This window comes from Muscardinus avellanarius (genome assembly GCF_963383645.1).
Source record: "Muscardinus avellanarius genome assembly, chromosome: 10".
Lineage (NCBI taxonomy): Eukaryota > Metazoa > Chordata > Mammalia > Rodentia > Gliridae > Muscardinus > Muscardinus avellanarius.
Genome location: NC_137796.1, coordinates 38,449,042 through 38,464,345, shown reverse-complemented (window position 1 = coordinate 38,464,345; position 15,304 = coordinate 38,449,042). Strand labels below are relative to the sequence as shown.

Here is a 15,304-nt window from a genome sequence, read left to right as displayed (position 1 = left end):
GAAAATTGTTATGAGTTTTATCCCTATCATTTCTTTGGAAAAGTTAACATTTTTGTTGTATTCACTCCCCTACCTATAAACCTTACTTTCCTCATTAAAAAGTAAAAAAGCTGGGTGTGATGGCCCACACACCTGTAATCTTGTACTTGGGAGGCTGAGATTAGAACATTGCCGATTTGAGACCATCCTCAACAATTTAGCAAGACTCTCAGTAAACTAGGGAGACTGTCTCAAAATAAAAAGGGTATGTAGCTCACAGGTAGAATGTTCCTGAATTCAATCCCCAGTGCCAAAAATAAAAAAGTAAAAAATAACTTATAATCTTTAGTCTTAGATGAGTATATATGTTACTATCATTATTTAAATTTTATATTTGATTCTAGGTCCAGCAATTTAAGCAGGATCCACGCCCAACAACATGTCTTCACTCTATTTTCAATGTGCATACAGGAGATGAATTGCTCTCCTATGAGGAATATGGACATCTTCAGGTAAAAAGATTGCAAATTTGCTTCTTCTCTGTGTGCCATATGATGGACTATTTATAGCTATTTATATTTTTTAAAAGTAGAGTTTATCAGTTGTTTAAAATAGATGTATAAGATGAAGCCTAAAATCAAGAAGAAAGTGAAAGACTAAGACCAGAGCTGAAGTAATTTCTGTGTTTGACCTTAAATCTGACTGAGTTTCTTGGGGACTGTATGGATTATAATATTATTTCTATGTAGAAGAAGGAAGCCTACTATTCTTTTGGTGACAAAAGCTGTTACTTTTCTGATTTAGAAGAATTTCAAAATAAAGGAATTAGGAAGTAAAACCATGGTTTAACAGAAGTTTTTGTTACATAGCAGATTAATTAGATATATTCCAGCCATCAAAGTGTCAAAAGGCATTTCTGAAGTTCACAAATTTTGTCTTATAGTAAATTTTATTCCTCTTAAAATAGTACATTATAGGATTTTATTTTTTGTTTTTCTTTTGGCATCTGTGTATTATTTTTAGCTGAGCATCCTGCAGCCTTGTTTCTAGTATACAAATATATGTACTATTTGTCTTTAGTGGGTTTTCTTCCTACTTATCATTTGATTCTGCTATCTTTGGGATAGATATTCCTTACTAAAATAAGAGCTTCTCTTTTTTATAGTCCCTCTCTCTCTCTAGAGATCTGAAATCTCTTACTTCAGTATGTTTCCTCCAAACAGAGAAAGTAGTGTCCCCATTTTCATGCAGTAGAAATTCTTGCACTTATATGTAAAGTTACTTGGAAAATTGGTGTTATATGAATATATAGTTTTTCAATATTAACCTGGTAACTGAACATAGTTTTATGTCTTTTACTTTGACAGATATTTACTGTCTAAAATAGAATTTTCAAAAGATATATTTATTAACCAAAAATTTTTCTTCTACATTATTATATTTAAAATACAAATTATAAGATATTAATTTGACTTGTTTTTAAATATTTAAATGAAATATGTTTCAAAAGTCTGGAAATGCTTATATCAAAAGATTAATAGTATTCCTCTCAGAAGAGTAGGATTGCAGGTTATTTTTCTTTTTTTCTCTTCTTTTTTAATTCCTTGATGAATTTGTCCTGTATGTGTACTTATGATTTTTATTATATTTTTATTTTTAAATGACACATGGTATTTGTACCTATTCATGGAGTACAGTATGACATGAAAATACACGCACACGTGCGCACGCACACACACATATAATGTGTAATGATCAGAACAGGATAACTGGTATATATATATCATCTTAAACATTTGTAATTTTTTTACTTAGAATATTCATAATCCTCTTTTATGAAATATTCAATCAATCATAGTCAATCATAGTTTCTTCTCTGCTATAGAACATTTGAAGTTATTCTTCCTATCCAAGTACACCATTGTGTCTTAACCATCTTCCTCTATACTCCTAATGTCACACCCTTCCCAAACTCTAGTAACCACTATTTTATTCTCTACTTCTTTGAGATCAGCTTTTGGTTTTGTTTTGGGTACTAGAGACTGAACCCAGGGGCATTCTACTTCTAAACTATACCTGCAGTCATATTTTATTTTTATTTTAGTCTTTATTTTGAAACAAGGACTCAGTAAATTGCCTCAAACCTTCAATCCTGCTCTCTCAACCTCCCAAATACTGGAATTATAGGCATGTGCCATCACACCCAGCTGCATTCAGCTTTTTACCTAATAAGAACATGCAGTATTTGTCTTTCTTTTCCTAAATTATTTCACTTAATATAACATCCTTCAGCTCCACCCATATTGCTGAAAATAATAATTCATATTCCTAGCCGGGCATGGTGGCACATGCCTGTAATCCCTGCACTTGGGAGGCTGAGACAGGAGCATCGCACAGGTTTGAAGCCAGCCTCAGCTACTTAGTGAGGCTCTCAGCAACTTTGTGAGACCCTATTTCCAAATAAAATATTTTTTTAAAAAGGGCTGGGAGTATAGCCCAGATGTGGAAAGCCCCTGAGTTCCACCCCCAGTACCACCAAAAAATAATAAAATAAATAATAATAATAATTTTGCCGGGCGTGGTGGCACATGCTTGTAATCCCCATGCTTGGGAGGCAGAGACAGGAGGATCACACAGGTTTGAAGCCAGCCGCACTGGCTTAAGAGACCCTGTTTCAAAAATATAAAATAGGTCTGGGAGTGTAGCTTGGAAGTAAAAGGGCTTCCAGGAACCCCAATACCACCACCAAAAAAAAATTCACATTCGTTTTTTTTCCATTGCTGAATATAATATTGCATTGCATGTACATGCCTCATATTCTTTTCTTTTTTAGTACTGGGGATTGAACTCAGGGGCATTCTACTTTTGAACTATACCCCAGTCCTCTGTTATTAAAATTATTATCATTATGATAATTATTATTAATATTTCTAATAATAATAATAATTTTTTTGTGGTACTGGGGATGGAACCCTTCTACCTCCGGGCTATACTTCCAGACCTATTTTATATTTTTATTTGGAAAAAGGGTCTCTTAAGCCAGCAAGGCTGGCTTTGAACCTGCGTGATCCTCCTGTCTCCGCCTCCTAAGTGCAGGGATTACAAGCATGCACCACCATGCCCAGCTCTAATAATTATTTTGAAACACAGTCTTGCTAGGTTGCTGAGGTGGGCCTTAAACCTGCGATCTTTCCTCTTAGCCTCCCTAGTACTAGAACTAGGGACATGTGACACCACTTCTGGCCACATTTTCAATATTTATCCATTCATCCACTAATAGATACTTTAGGTTTATTCCATATGTTGACTCTTATGAATATTATTTCAATAAATGTGTTAGTGTAGATGTCTTTCTGACATACTCATTTCATTTCTTTGGGTATATACCCAGTAGTGGGATTGCTGGACCATATATTCTATTTCTAGAAAGTTTTCTGAGAAACCTCCATATTGTTTTACACAGTAGCTCTACTAGTTCACATTCCTGCCTATTGGCTATGAGTTCGCCTCTTTCCAGATCCTTGCCAGCATTTGTTAATTTTTGTCTTTCCAGTAATAGCCATCTAACTGGATGATACCTCATTATGGTTTTGATTTGCATTTTTTGATGATTAAAGTTTTGCATTTTTTGATGATTAAAGTTGACCATTTTCTAATGTTTATTGGCCATTTGCATATCTTTTTAAAATAATTTTTTTGTCATTTAGCCATTTTTAATCAGAATGTTGTTGCTGTTGAGTTCGTTATATATCCTAGAAATCAATTTCTAGTAAGATGAATAATTTGCAGGTATTTTCTCCCTTTCTGAATGTTGTCTCTTCACCCTTATAATTATTTCTTTTGCTCTGTAAAAGCTTTTACTTTGATATAATCACACTTGTTAATTTTTGTTTTTGTTGCTTTTTTTTGGGGGGGGGGTCATGTCCAAAAAATGTTTGCCTAGACATTCGTCTTGAGGCATTTCTTCTGTTTTCTTTTGGTTATTTTTGTTTTATTTTATTTTATTTTTATTTAAGTCTTTGATTTGTTTGAAGTTGATTTTGTGTATCATGATAGTTAGGGATATAGTTTCTTTATTCTGCATATAAAAATCCATTTTGTCCAGTATCATTTACTTTAGAGACTTTCTTTTCTTCAATATATCTTCTTGCTGCACTTTTGAAAATCAGTTGGTTGTAAAAAATTTTTAAAAGATTTTTATCCTGTTCTATTGCTGTGTGTCTGTTTTCATGCCAGTGCCATATAGCTTATTGATTTTTGTTGTTTTGTTTCGATTTTTGTGGGGAATCAGGGAATGGAACCCAGGGGCATTCAAACCTTCAAGTTACACCCCCTGCCCTATTTTTTATATTTTATTTTGAAACAGGTCTCATTAAGTTGTGGAAAGTAGCTGAGGCTGTCTGTGAACTGTGATTCTTGGGTCTCAGCCTCCCAAATGCTGGGATTACCAGTGTGTGCCACCATGCCTGGCTTGTTTCTGTTTTTAAATTGGTATAACAGTACAACAAATTGCTCTGTTGCCTAGGCTGGTCCCAAACTCTTTAAGCAATTTTTTTTTTGTGTGTGTGTGTGTGTGGTACTGGGGGTGGAACCCAGAGGCTTTCTACCTCCGGGCTATATTCCCAGACCCATTTTTATATTTTATTTGGAAACAGGGTCTCACTAGGTTGCTGAGAGCCTCACTAAGTAGCTGAGGCTGGCTTCGAACCTGCACGATCCTCCTGTCTCAGCCTACCAAGTGTGGGGATTACAAGCGTGCGCCACCACGCCCGGCTTTAAGCAATTTTTTTGTCTTGGTCTTCAACATAGCTGGGAAAACCAGTACATACCATTGTACCTAGCCCCAGCTCATTTATTTTTACATTTTATAATATAAGCCTTCTCCTTACTTCATAGTAAACATAAAATACATGTTAATCAACTTATTATTTGACAATTTAAACTTTTCAAGTTAATGACATTTTCTCTCTGAAATGTCCCCAAAGTCAGGGTAGAAAGCTAAACTGCTTCTTTTAAGGTGTCTGGCTGTCCATACTAGTGAAATATTCTTGAAATCATTTCTGAAAGGCTAGTATCAGTGTTAGAAGAAAATATTTGGATGAGCCTTTTAATTGGGTAAAACTCCTCTCTGCCATGTTCTAAGGAAATCAGACAAAAGTTTATATTGATCGAAAAGTCCTAAATCTTGAAGAATGTCTTCCTTTGTAGCCCACTTGAATCTTAACAAGACCCTAACACCCACAGACTCCTGGAAGTCAGGAGACATACAGGATAGGCCTGGTTCCTGAGAAGGCCACCAAACTGTACCAGCCTCCTGTGATACAAGTGCTGCTTTTTTCTTTTTTCTTTTTTTTTTTTTAGTTTTTTTTAGTTTTTTATTTTTATTTTTTTATTTTTTAATTGGTGCACTGTATTCATACATCATAGTGGGATACATACTTTTGTAGATATACATACACACATTGCCCAGTCAGCCCCCACCCGATCCCCACCCCATTCTCTCCCCATCCCTCCCTCCCATGCTTGGCTTAGTGGTTGACATCTAGTATTATAGCAATTTGTCCAAAATTAAAAATGATAATCTCACATAACAGTTTCATTTGTCTGATACCAAGCTTTTGATGACTTAAAGATAACATTTCAATATTTCTTTTTGCTTTCTTTCTTACCAGAGAATATTTTTTTCTATTTTTTTTAGGTGAAACTATCATATATTTATATATTTATTTTTCAGAAAAAAAATCTATCCTAATATGGAATATGGACTCTAGATACCCAAAACGATCTTGAAAAAGAACAAAGCTAGAAGATATATATTTTCTGATTTCAAACCATATAAAGCTACAATAATTGAAACAGTGTAGTACTATTCTAAAGGCAGATATATAAACCATTGGAGTTAAATACAAGCCTAGAGCTAAATTCTTCCCTATATTGTCAAGTTATTTTTGACAAGGTTTCCACGAACATTTGGTGGTGGAAATAATAATCTTTTAACTAAATATTGTTGAAAAATAATAATTACATGGAAAAGAATAAAATTGGACCCTTACCTAATCCCATATACAAATATTAACTCATAAAAGATAAAAGACCTAAATATAAATCTTAAGACTATAAACTTTTAGGAGAAAATCTGGGTCATAAAACATCACAACATTGAAATTGGCAGTGATTTCTTGGTTATGATTTCAATGGCACAGGCAACAGAAGAGTATACAAACTCCCTAAAATAAAATAAAAAAATATTGTATATCCAAAGACAATGTAAACAGAGTTAACAGTTACTAATAGAATGGGATAAAATATTTCCAAATGCTATATCTGAAGGTGTATTAATATTCCAACTAGAAATCCTAAAAATTAACAACAATAAAGGTAAGCAATACCCTTTAGAGATAGGTAAAAGACTAACATAAATAATGAATCTCCACAGATAACCAATCTTAGCTGTCTGTTGGATAGAAAATCTTGTTTCTCTAGTTCTGATGTGTGTTACCTATTTCTTCTTTGTAGTTAATCTCTTTGAGTATTTTCTCTAGTGCTGGTTTTGAAGACATAAATTCCTTCAGTTTCTGTTTGTCATGGAAGCTTCTTATTTCTCCATCTAATTTGATAGAAAGTTTTGCTGGGTAGGAAATTTTGACTGGAAGTTGTTTTCTTTCAGAGTTTGGAATATGTTACTCCAAGCCCTTCTGGCTCTCATAACTTGGTTTGGGAAGTCTGGAGTGATTCTAATTGGCTTGCCTCTGAATGTCACTTGGCCCTTTGTTTTTGTTGCCTTTAATATTCTCTGCTTGGCTTCCACATTGGTCATTTTGACAATTATGTGGCGTGGGGATCCTCTTCTCCGATCCTGTCTAAAGGGAGTTCTATAAGTTTCCTGGACCTGTGTATCGACCCCTTGCTCTACGTTTGGAAAATTTACTGCTATTACTTCCTTGAAGAGATTGTTGATCCCATTGGTTTCACTTTCTTTTCCCTCCTCTATTCCAAATATTCTTAGGTTAGCTCTCTTAAGATGGGCCCATATTTCTTCAATATCAGATTCCTTCTGTCGGATATTTTTTTCTAGATTAGAAACTATGCGTTCATTTTTGGATTGCTCATCTTCTAAGAGCGAGATTCTGTTCTCCATGTGTTCTAATCGGTTTTTTGTGCTTTGAATTGAGGCCTTTACTTCATTAATTACATCCTTTATCTCTTTTTGGCTCTCTCTGAATTCTTTTCGAAGCACCTCTATTATTTCTACAGTTATTTTCCTGATTTGATCTTCTAGAAATCTCTGATTTTCAGTTTTATCGGGTTCTGATGTTGTGGGGTTGTGGGCATTCATTGCTCCAGTATTATTCCTCTTTCCCATGATTTCGGATGTTTGTGCCTTCTCTGGGTTCTTCCCTTGGGTCACTATGACTTCACTTAAGGTGTTCTGGATCTCGAGTCATTAGTATCTCAGACCCCACTACTCCTTTACTGGGTTGTATCACAGAGTCTCCGACCCAGAGAGTCGATAGAGGCTGCTTTAGACTGTGGGGGGTGCCAGGTTGCATGTTCTCCTAAGGTGTGATAACACTGCCACCGCCCCTCCCCCACTGGGTCAAGTCCCAGGGAGTACAGTACTGGGATTTCTCCTCTGTGGCCCGCAATTTGACTCACTGTTCTTGAGTACCCAGATGTATCTGTACTGAATTTGGTGAATTCGGTGCTGCTGCTGCCGGTGGCAATATGGCGCCGCTGCTACGCCCTCGGCTGTGGGGCTGGCGTTTTTTTTTTTTTTTCTTGGTTTTGATTTCCACTCTGAATCCCTGCAGCGGGTGCTGAGCTCGGCCTTGGGAGCTTTAGATGCCCTCTGCGCCGAGAAATCCCACCTGGCTGTTCCGCAGTGGCTCCCCTCGGCTTGCTGTGGCCGTCCCGTGAATTCGCCAGTGCTGCCGGCAGTATGGCGCTGCTGCCGCGTCCTCGGACATGAGGCCACGTCCTCAGGCGTGAGGATCTCCTCTGTGGCTCTGTTCTCAGTCTGCTTTCTCTCTGGAGCCTGGTGATTTTTTTGTTTCTCTGGTGATGTTGTTTTCTGGCTTTGAAAGGCGCTGATTTTGTGGTAATGGAGATTTGTTGTTAGCGGGGCTCTTAAGCCCCGCTTTTCTCGGTCGCCATCTTCCCGGAAGTCCTCTGCTTTTTTCAAGGCTTTAAGAGCACCAATAGTTTTCTGCCCATTTTATGGTAGTCACTCAGTAATGATTAGAAGAAAAGTCAGTGGAAACAAGTCACCAAGGCCATTAGAGGATAATAATTTCTATATTCAAAATTTATGCGAGCATAATTATATCTTGCTTTCTCTTTGTTTTATAACTCGTTTGCAGGTTTCCTAACAAATTTTTTCTTTATATTTTTTATTTGTTAATAACTATTGAGATGTAATCACATATAAGTGTAATTCACAGAGTTGTGTGACAGTCAATTTTAAAACATTTTCATTACCTCAGAAAGAACCCTTATGCCCATTAGTTGCCACTCCTTATTTTCGCTTAGCCCTAAGAAAATACCAATCTATTTCTGGCTCTGAATTTGCCTACTCTTGACATTTCATATGAATGTAATTATCCAATGTATGATCTTTTTATGACTGGCTTCTCAGGATTCACCTGAGAGAAAGAAAGAAACAATAGGAGATTGATCAATAGATATTTGAGAAGGCTTACATGTTTATTCCCTTCTTCTTCTTCTTCTTCCTCCTCCTCCTTCTCCTCCTCCTCCTCCTCCTCCTTCTTATCATTATTATTATTATTATTATTATTATTATTATCATTAGTAGTAGTAGTAGTAGTAGTAGTAGTAATAGTAGTAGTAGTAGTACAACTACTCGTACTATTTTGGTACTGGGTATTTCACTTAGGGGCATTCTGTCTCTTAAGTACACCTCCAGCTGAGGCTGGTCCTCAAACCTGTGACCCTCATTTCTCAGGCAAATCCACAGAGCCAAAAAATAAATTGGTATTTGTTTAGGGATGGGGGAAGATAAGGAGTGCTTACTAATGGATATAGGGTTTCTTTTTGAGACAATGAAAGTGTTTAAAAATGGACTGTCACACAAGTGAAGGGTGTTCTGGCAATGAAACAAAAAGCAAGAATTTGCCCTAAATCTACCTCTTTTGTTCCACATGGGTCTTTAGCAGGTCATATGGTTGTGGCCATGGTGAGAGCAGCTCTTCCCCACTCACTCACTGACTCACATGCAAACTTTCTCTGGAGATACCCTCACAGCCATATCCAGAATTAATATTTCACTACTAGGTATCCCTAAGTACTGAGAACCCAGGTGTGTGCCACCATGTAAGTTTTCTATTTTTATTAGATTTGCAAACTAAAAGGATCCCTTATTTATTGGCAAAATTATCTTATATAATTGATTAAAATGAACATTTTTTTTTTTTTTGGTGGTAGTGGGGTTCCTGGAAGCCCTTCTACCTCCGGGTCACACTCCCAGACCTATTTTATTTTTGGAAACAGGGTCTCTTAAGCCAGACGGCTGGCTTCAAACCTGCGCGATCCTCCTGTCTCCACCTCCCAAGCACGGGGATTACAAGCGTGCACCACTACGCCTGGCTAAAATGAACATTTCTAAAGTTGTTTATATAATATCCATATTGTCTAACAATATGATTAATTTGAAGATTGCTATGATTTAGAGTGTTGTGGTGTAGTTGCAATGTCTTGCTTGAGAAATAAAATTCTCATGTGCATCTATTTCAGCTGGATTGACATTACATAGCTTCTTGTGGAGCAGAACTGTTCCAAAGTAGAATACTTTAGACCCACAGTTTAAAATAAGTATAACCCATCATAATGAATTTGAGGATTTAGGAATTTTATCTACATATCTGGGATTTTTATTATAACTTAAATTCACAGTTTCTTTATTTCACAATAGGAAAGGAAATAGTTTTTATATAGTACTGTTAAAACAAGTGTCTTATAATTTTCACTGTTACATTTAATTTCCTAATATTTTTGTTTCTTCCTTTAACCTTTTAATGTTGCTGTTTATTTTCAGATAAATGCAGTATCACTCTATCTCCTTTACCTTGTGGAAATGATTTCCTCAGGACTGCAGATTATTTATAACACTGATGAGGTATGATTTTCACCAGATTCTCTACTAACTAAATTTCACCTCTGAGAATTTCTTTTTAAAGATTAGGTATATAAGTACTGATTATTGTTAAATTCATATAATCAGATAATAGATTTTGGATATTGCATTACAAAGCACATATTTTAATGCAATGCAGTTTTTAAAATGAGCACAGTATATAAGGTAGCAACACTTAACTCCTATGAAGGCTCTAAGGCTCTATTTCAAGAGTTTTAAAATAAAAATGTCAGACTTTTAAAAAAATTTTAGTGGCAATGAAAGTGAAATCACATTTACAGATTCTTCTCAGAATAAGTCTTTTTTTTCACACCACTGCTTTTTATAACTTACCCATTTATAAGAGAAAGAAAATTTTATCGTATTTTATTTTTATTTGTAGGACCTCAGTAGGGTTCTTCATGTTTTCAAAAGACAAATGCCATGTTCTTGTTTGGAAATTTTTAAAGAATTTATATTGCAAAGTTGAAGCTTTTTTTTTTTCACAGGCATTAATACTTGAACACACAGGCATACATGCTGATACACTTTGAAATATGACATAGTGGGAGGGAAAAAGCTTTTGTTACATGAGATAGGACATACAGTGAGAACTCTGTCAAAGAGTAGGTATGTTAACAGTACTTGCTATTATTCCTCTGCTGTCATCTATGCAGGGAAGATCAATTATATCATATACTAAGCGCCAAAACCTCACTGGACTTTGTTGCGAGTTCTTTGAAATAGGTACATGTCGTCCTGCTGTCTTTTAGGTTATTATCTTGTAAAGTAAGTTCTGTATAAGTGTAAAGATAAAGAATGATAAAGAAATAAAAATTAATAATACCAGTTGTGGATTCTTTTTTTTTTTTTGACTCATCAAATGACTTTGTGTTTTATTTTATCCAAATAATTTTTAGCTTTTAGAATATTGTAAAGTAATGGTATTCAAGCATTTTGGGTGGAGAAGGGGTGAGCAACTCCAATTTCAGACCATTCTTAAGCAGCATGCTAACATATAAAACAAAAGAGGCTTGACAGACAAAAGAAAGAAAACCTACAACCAACCTATTTAACGTTTCACTACTTTTTACGCACAGAAGCTTCAAGGCACTGGAGAAATATCCCAGGTCTCAGGGACACAGTATGATAACCATTTGTAATAAATGACAACTAACACTATTTTGTATAAGTGATTTCATATTAGCATTTAAGGAGACCTTAGTTATAGCAGTTGCTTTGTTTTGTTATTTTATTTAAACTATTTTAAAATTTATTTTCATCGGGCATAGTGGCGCAGCTTGTAATCCCAGCATTTGGTTAGGCTGAGACAGAAGGATCACGGTTTGCGGACAGCCTCAACTACATAGTGAGCCCTTTGCAACTCAGTGTGACCCTACTTCAAAATAAAATATTAAAAATAGGGCTGAGAGTGTGGCTCGGAGGTAGAATGTCCCTGGTTCCATCCCCAGTACCGCAAAAAAAAAAAAAAATGCTACTTTCTGAACATCTACTTTTGTTCATTTTTAATCTTTGTCAACTGCCATTTTATTTAAATATGATACTGCTTTATTCTTTCCATTTTATTTTAGCCTATGCATATTTAAGCAATCTTTAATATTTATGCCTTAAATTCTTTCTTTCTTTCTTTCTTTCTTTCTTTCTTTCTTTCTTTCTTTCTTTCTTTCTTTCTTTCTTTCTTTCTTTCTTTCTTTCCTGCAGGTCTGGGGATAGAACCCAGAGACATTAGACCTCCGAGCTACACCCCCTGCCCTATTTTTTAATTCTTTATTTGAAGCAGAGTCTCACTAATTGCAGAGGGCCTCACTAAGTAGCTGAGGGTGTACACGATCCACAATCCCCTGGTGTCTGCTGTTTTAAATTTTCTTATTTAATGTTTTCTTGGCCTTATAGTTTTTACTTGGTCCACATAAAATTGTTACACAACTAATATCAATAGCTTTTGCCATGGAAAATAAAAAATCCTAAAATAATAAAATGTATCAGCTGCGTACCATCTTTTTTCTTGCGATTCTTTATAATGTTTCAGTGATCATAGAGGCAATAATTTGGCCTGTAGAGAATCTTTCATTAAATGAAACTCCTTTTCTCTAGATACTTCTGGTAATTTAGGCCTTTGAAAGAGGATGTGACTTGGAACTATCATCTTTTCTGATTATACCTTTAGCAGTAGGCTAGCAAGTTTATACCCATTTCTTATTGAGTCCCTAGTATCATTCAGATTTTAGAGGAATCCAAGTACCTTAAAGACAATCAGGCTACCACTCATTTCCTTCTGTATTTGCTATCAAATTTATATTTGCCATAATCATGTTTTCTTAGAATTGAAGAGTGCAGAGTTTGGGGATATGCATACATACATATATACATATATACATATTTATATATATATATATATGAAATATACATGTTACATTGTCTGCACTATATTTATTTATTTATTTATTTTTATTTTTGCTCTTTTGGGGATTGAACCTAGGGCCCTGTAGTAGGCAAGCTCTACCACTTAGCTACATCCACAACTATTTTTGTTTTCTTTTGTTTTTATTTTGAGAAAGTATCTTACTAAGCTGCTGAGGCTAACCTTGAACTTGCAATATTACTGCCTCATCTTTCTGAGTAACTGGGTTATAGACGTCTGCCACCATGCACAACTCACTTTTTTTTTGTGTGTGTGTGTGGTACGAGGGATGGAACCCAGGGGTATTTTACCCCAAGCTACACCCCCAGCCCGATTTTTTATTCTTTATTTTTGAAACAGGATCTCATGAAGTTGCGGAGGGCCTAACTAAGTAACTGAGGCTATCTGCAAACACGATCCTCCGGTCTCAGCCTCCCGAATGCCGAGATTTCAAGGGTACACCACCACACTCATCTGACAACTCACTTTTAGATTTTTAATAATTCATTTTTTGCAACATTATATTTCTACTGATTCTCTTGTTTTTATATACGTTGTATCTGGGCAATATTTTTTAAGGAGAGTTCCAATGTTAAAGCCCATATTTATCCTTACTAAAGTGCTGTGAACAAACTGTCAAGGTTTATGACAGTGAATTTTGCCGAAGATTACTTCCTAAGGTTAGAGACAGTGATACATACAAACTTACCATATATATATATATATATATATATATATATATATATATATATATATATATATATATATATATATATACCACACACTAAGTGATCATACCACTGGAGATACAGCCAAATTTTCTAAACATCTTTCCTGGGTATATAGTCTTCATTGGTGTCTATAAAAGTCTAGCTTTGCGCGTTCAATTATTCTGTTTTTAGCTGAGTGTGGTGGCACACACTTGCATTTGGAGCACTTGGGACTCTATACAGGAAGATTGTGATTCATGGCTACTTAGTGAGACCCACTGCAACTTAGCGAGGCACTGTTTAAAAATAAAGAATAAAAAAATAAAATAGAGCTAGGTATATAGCTCCGAGGCAGAATGTCCCTTGATTCCATCCCCAGTACTGAAAAAAAGATTTTTTTTTTTTAATTTAAAATGAAAATTGTGAAACTGGAAGTTTTATAGATCTTCCTGACACTTATTTGCATTCTTTATTGAGAGATAGATTAATAATACATGTTCAACTTACACCTAATTAAATTTAAAGTTAACCTTAATCAGACTTTATGTCTATTAATGAAGATAATTCATGTCTGTTAGAGATGGGCAAAGTAGGGGAATTTTGTTTGGTATTTCATATCTCATTTTATGACATTCTCTATAATAAGTTTCTTTAAATGAATTAAAAGAAACAAAGAAATTATTTAGAAATAGGTTCAGAGAAACTTACATTATGTAAAAATCAAAATCACCCCCAAATTTGTCTGAATAGTGGAGGATTATTTTTTTTTGCTTTTAATAGAAAACCTTTTATATGAAAAGATATAATTGTTTCAGAAAAAAGGAAATCTCCTAGACTTTTTTCTTTTTCTTTTCTTTTTTATTTTTTTCAGTATCGGATATGGAACGTAGGGGCATTCAACCTCTGAGCTACACCCCCAGCCCTAGTTTATATTCTTTATTTTGAAACAGGATCTCACAGAGTTGCAAAAGTCTTCACTAAGTAGTAGATGGGGCTGTCCAAGAACCTGCAATCCTCCTGTCTCGGCCTCCCAAATGCTAGGATTACAAGCATACACCACCATGCCTGGCTTCTACTAGACTTTGTTTGACTCTACTACAATAAATTTTAAAGAGTAACTTGAGGTAAAGATTTCCAGGATTATCTTCTTTGTCTATATTTTGTATTTATATTTATTTTTATTGATGGTTATATTAAAACCTGTTTTTATATATCACTGTGTTAAGTCCTAGCATCTAAATTGATGCCTTTTAATGATAAGTCAGTGTAACCTCAATTATTTTTTTTACAAACTTCACATTTAAGTAGAAAAAAAATTTTTTTAATTTTTTATTGGTGCACTTCTGGCTTTCATGACTTGGTTTGGGAAGTCTGGAATGATTCTAATTCGTTTGCCTCTGAATGTCACTTGGCCTTTTGTTTTGTTGCCTTTAAGATTCTCTGCTTGGCTTCCACATTGGTCATTGGTCATTTTGACAGTTATGTAGCATGGGGAACCTCTTCTCTGATCCTGTCTAAAGGGAGTTCTATAAGTTTCCTGGACCTGTGTATCGACCTCTTGCTCTATGTTTGGAAAGTTTTCTGCTATTATTACTTTGAAGAGATTATTGATCCCTTTGGTTTCACCTTCTTTTCCCTTCACTATTCCAATTATTCTTACGTTAGCTCTCTTAAAATGGGCCCATATTTCTTCAATGTCAGATTCCTGCTGTCTGATTTTTTTTTTCTAAGTTATAAATTATGTGTTTGTTTTTGGAGTGATCATCTTCTAGGAGTGAGATTCTATTCTCCTTGTGGTCTAATCAATTGTTTATACTTTGAATTGAGGCCTTTACCTTAATGATTGCATCCTTTATTTCTTTTAGACTCTCTAAATTCTTTTCGAAAGTCCTGTATTATTTTTACAGTTATATTCCTGATTTGATCTTCTGGAGATCTCTGAATTTCTGTGTTATCAGGTTTGATAATATGTGGTTGTGGGCATTCATTGCTCTGTTGTTGTTCCTCTTTCCCATGATTTCAGAATTTTGTGCCTTCCCTGGGTTACTAACACTTCACTTAGGG

At 35.1% G+C, this 15,304-nt stretch overlaps 1 protein-coding gene across 4 annotated transcripts in view; it reads left to right on the top strand.

The window, feature by feature from the left end:
* The window catches only part of PHKB (phosphorylase kinase regulatory subunit beta), a gene marked incomplete at both ends in the record, with an annotated part of 214,078 nt that overhangs the window by 45,971 nt on the left and 152,803 nt on the right, over positions 1 to 15,304 (top strand). For all 4 annotated transcript variants that reach the window (XM_080704249.1, XM_080704250.1, XM_080704248.1 and 1 more), the window contains 2 exons: positions 384 to 491; positions 10,031 to 10,111. In XM_080704249.1, the coding sequence (XP_080560375.1) occupies positions 384 to 491; positions 10,031 to 10,111 (189 nt within the window). The remainder of the gene's footprint in view (positions 1 to 383; positions 492 to 10,030; positions 10,112 to 15,304) is intronic.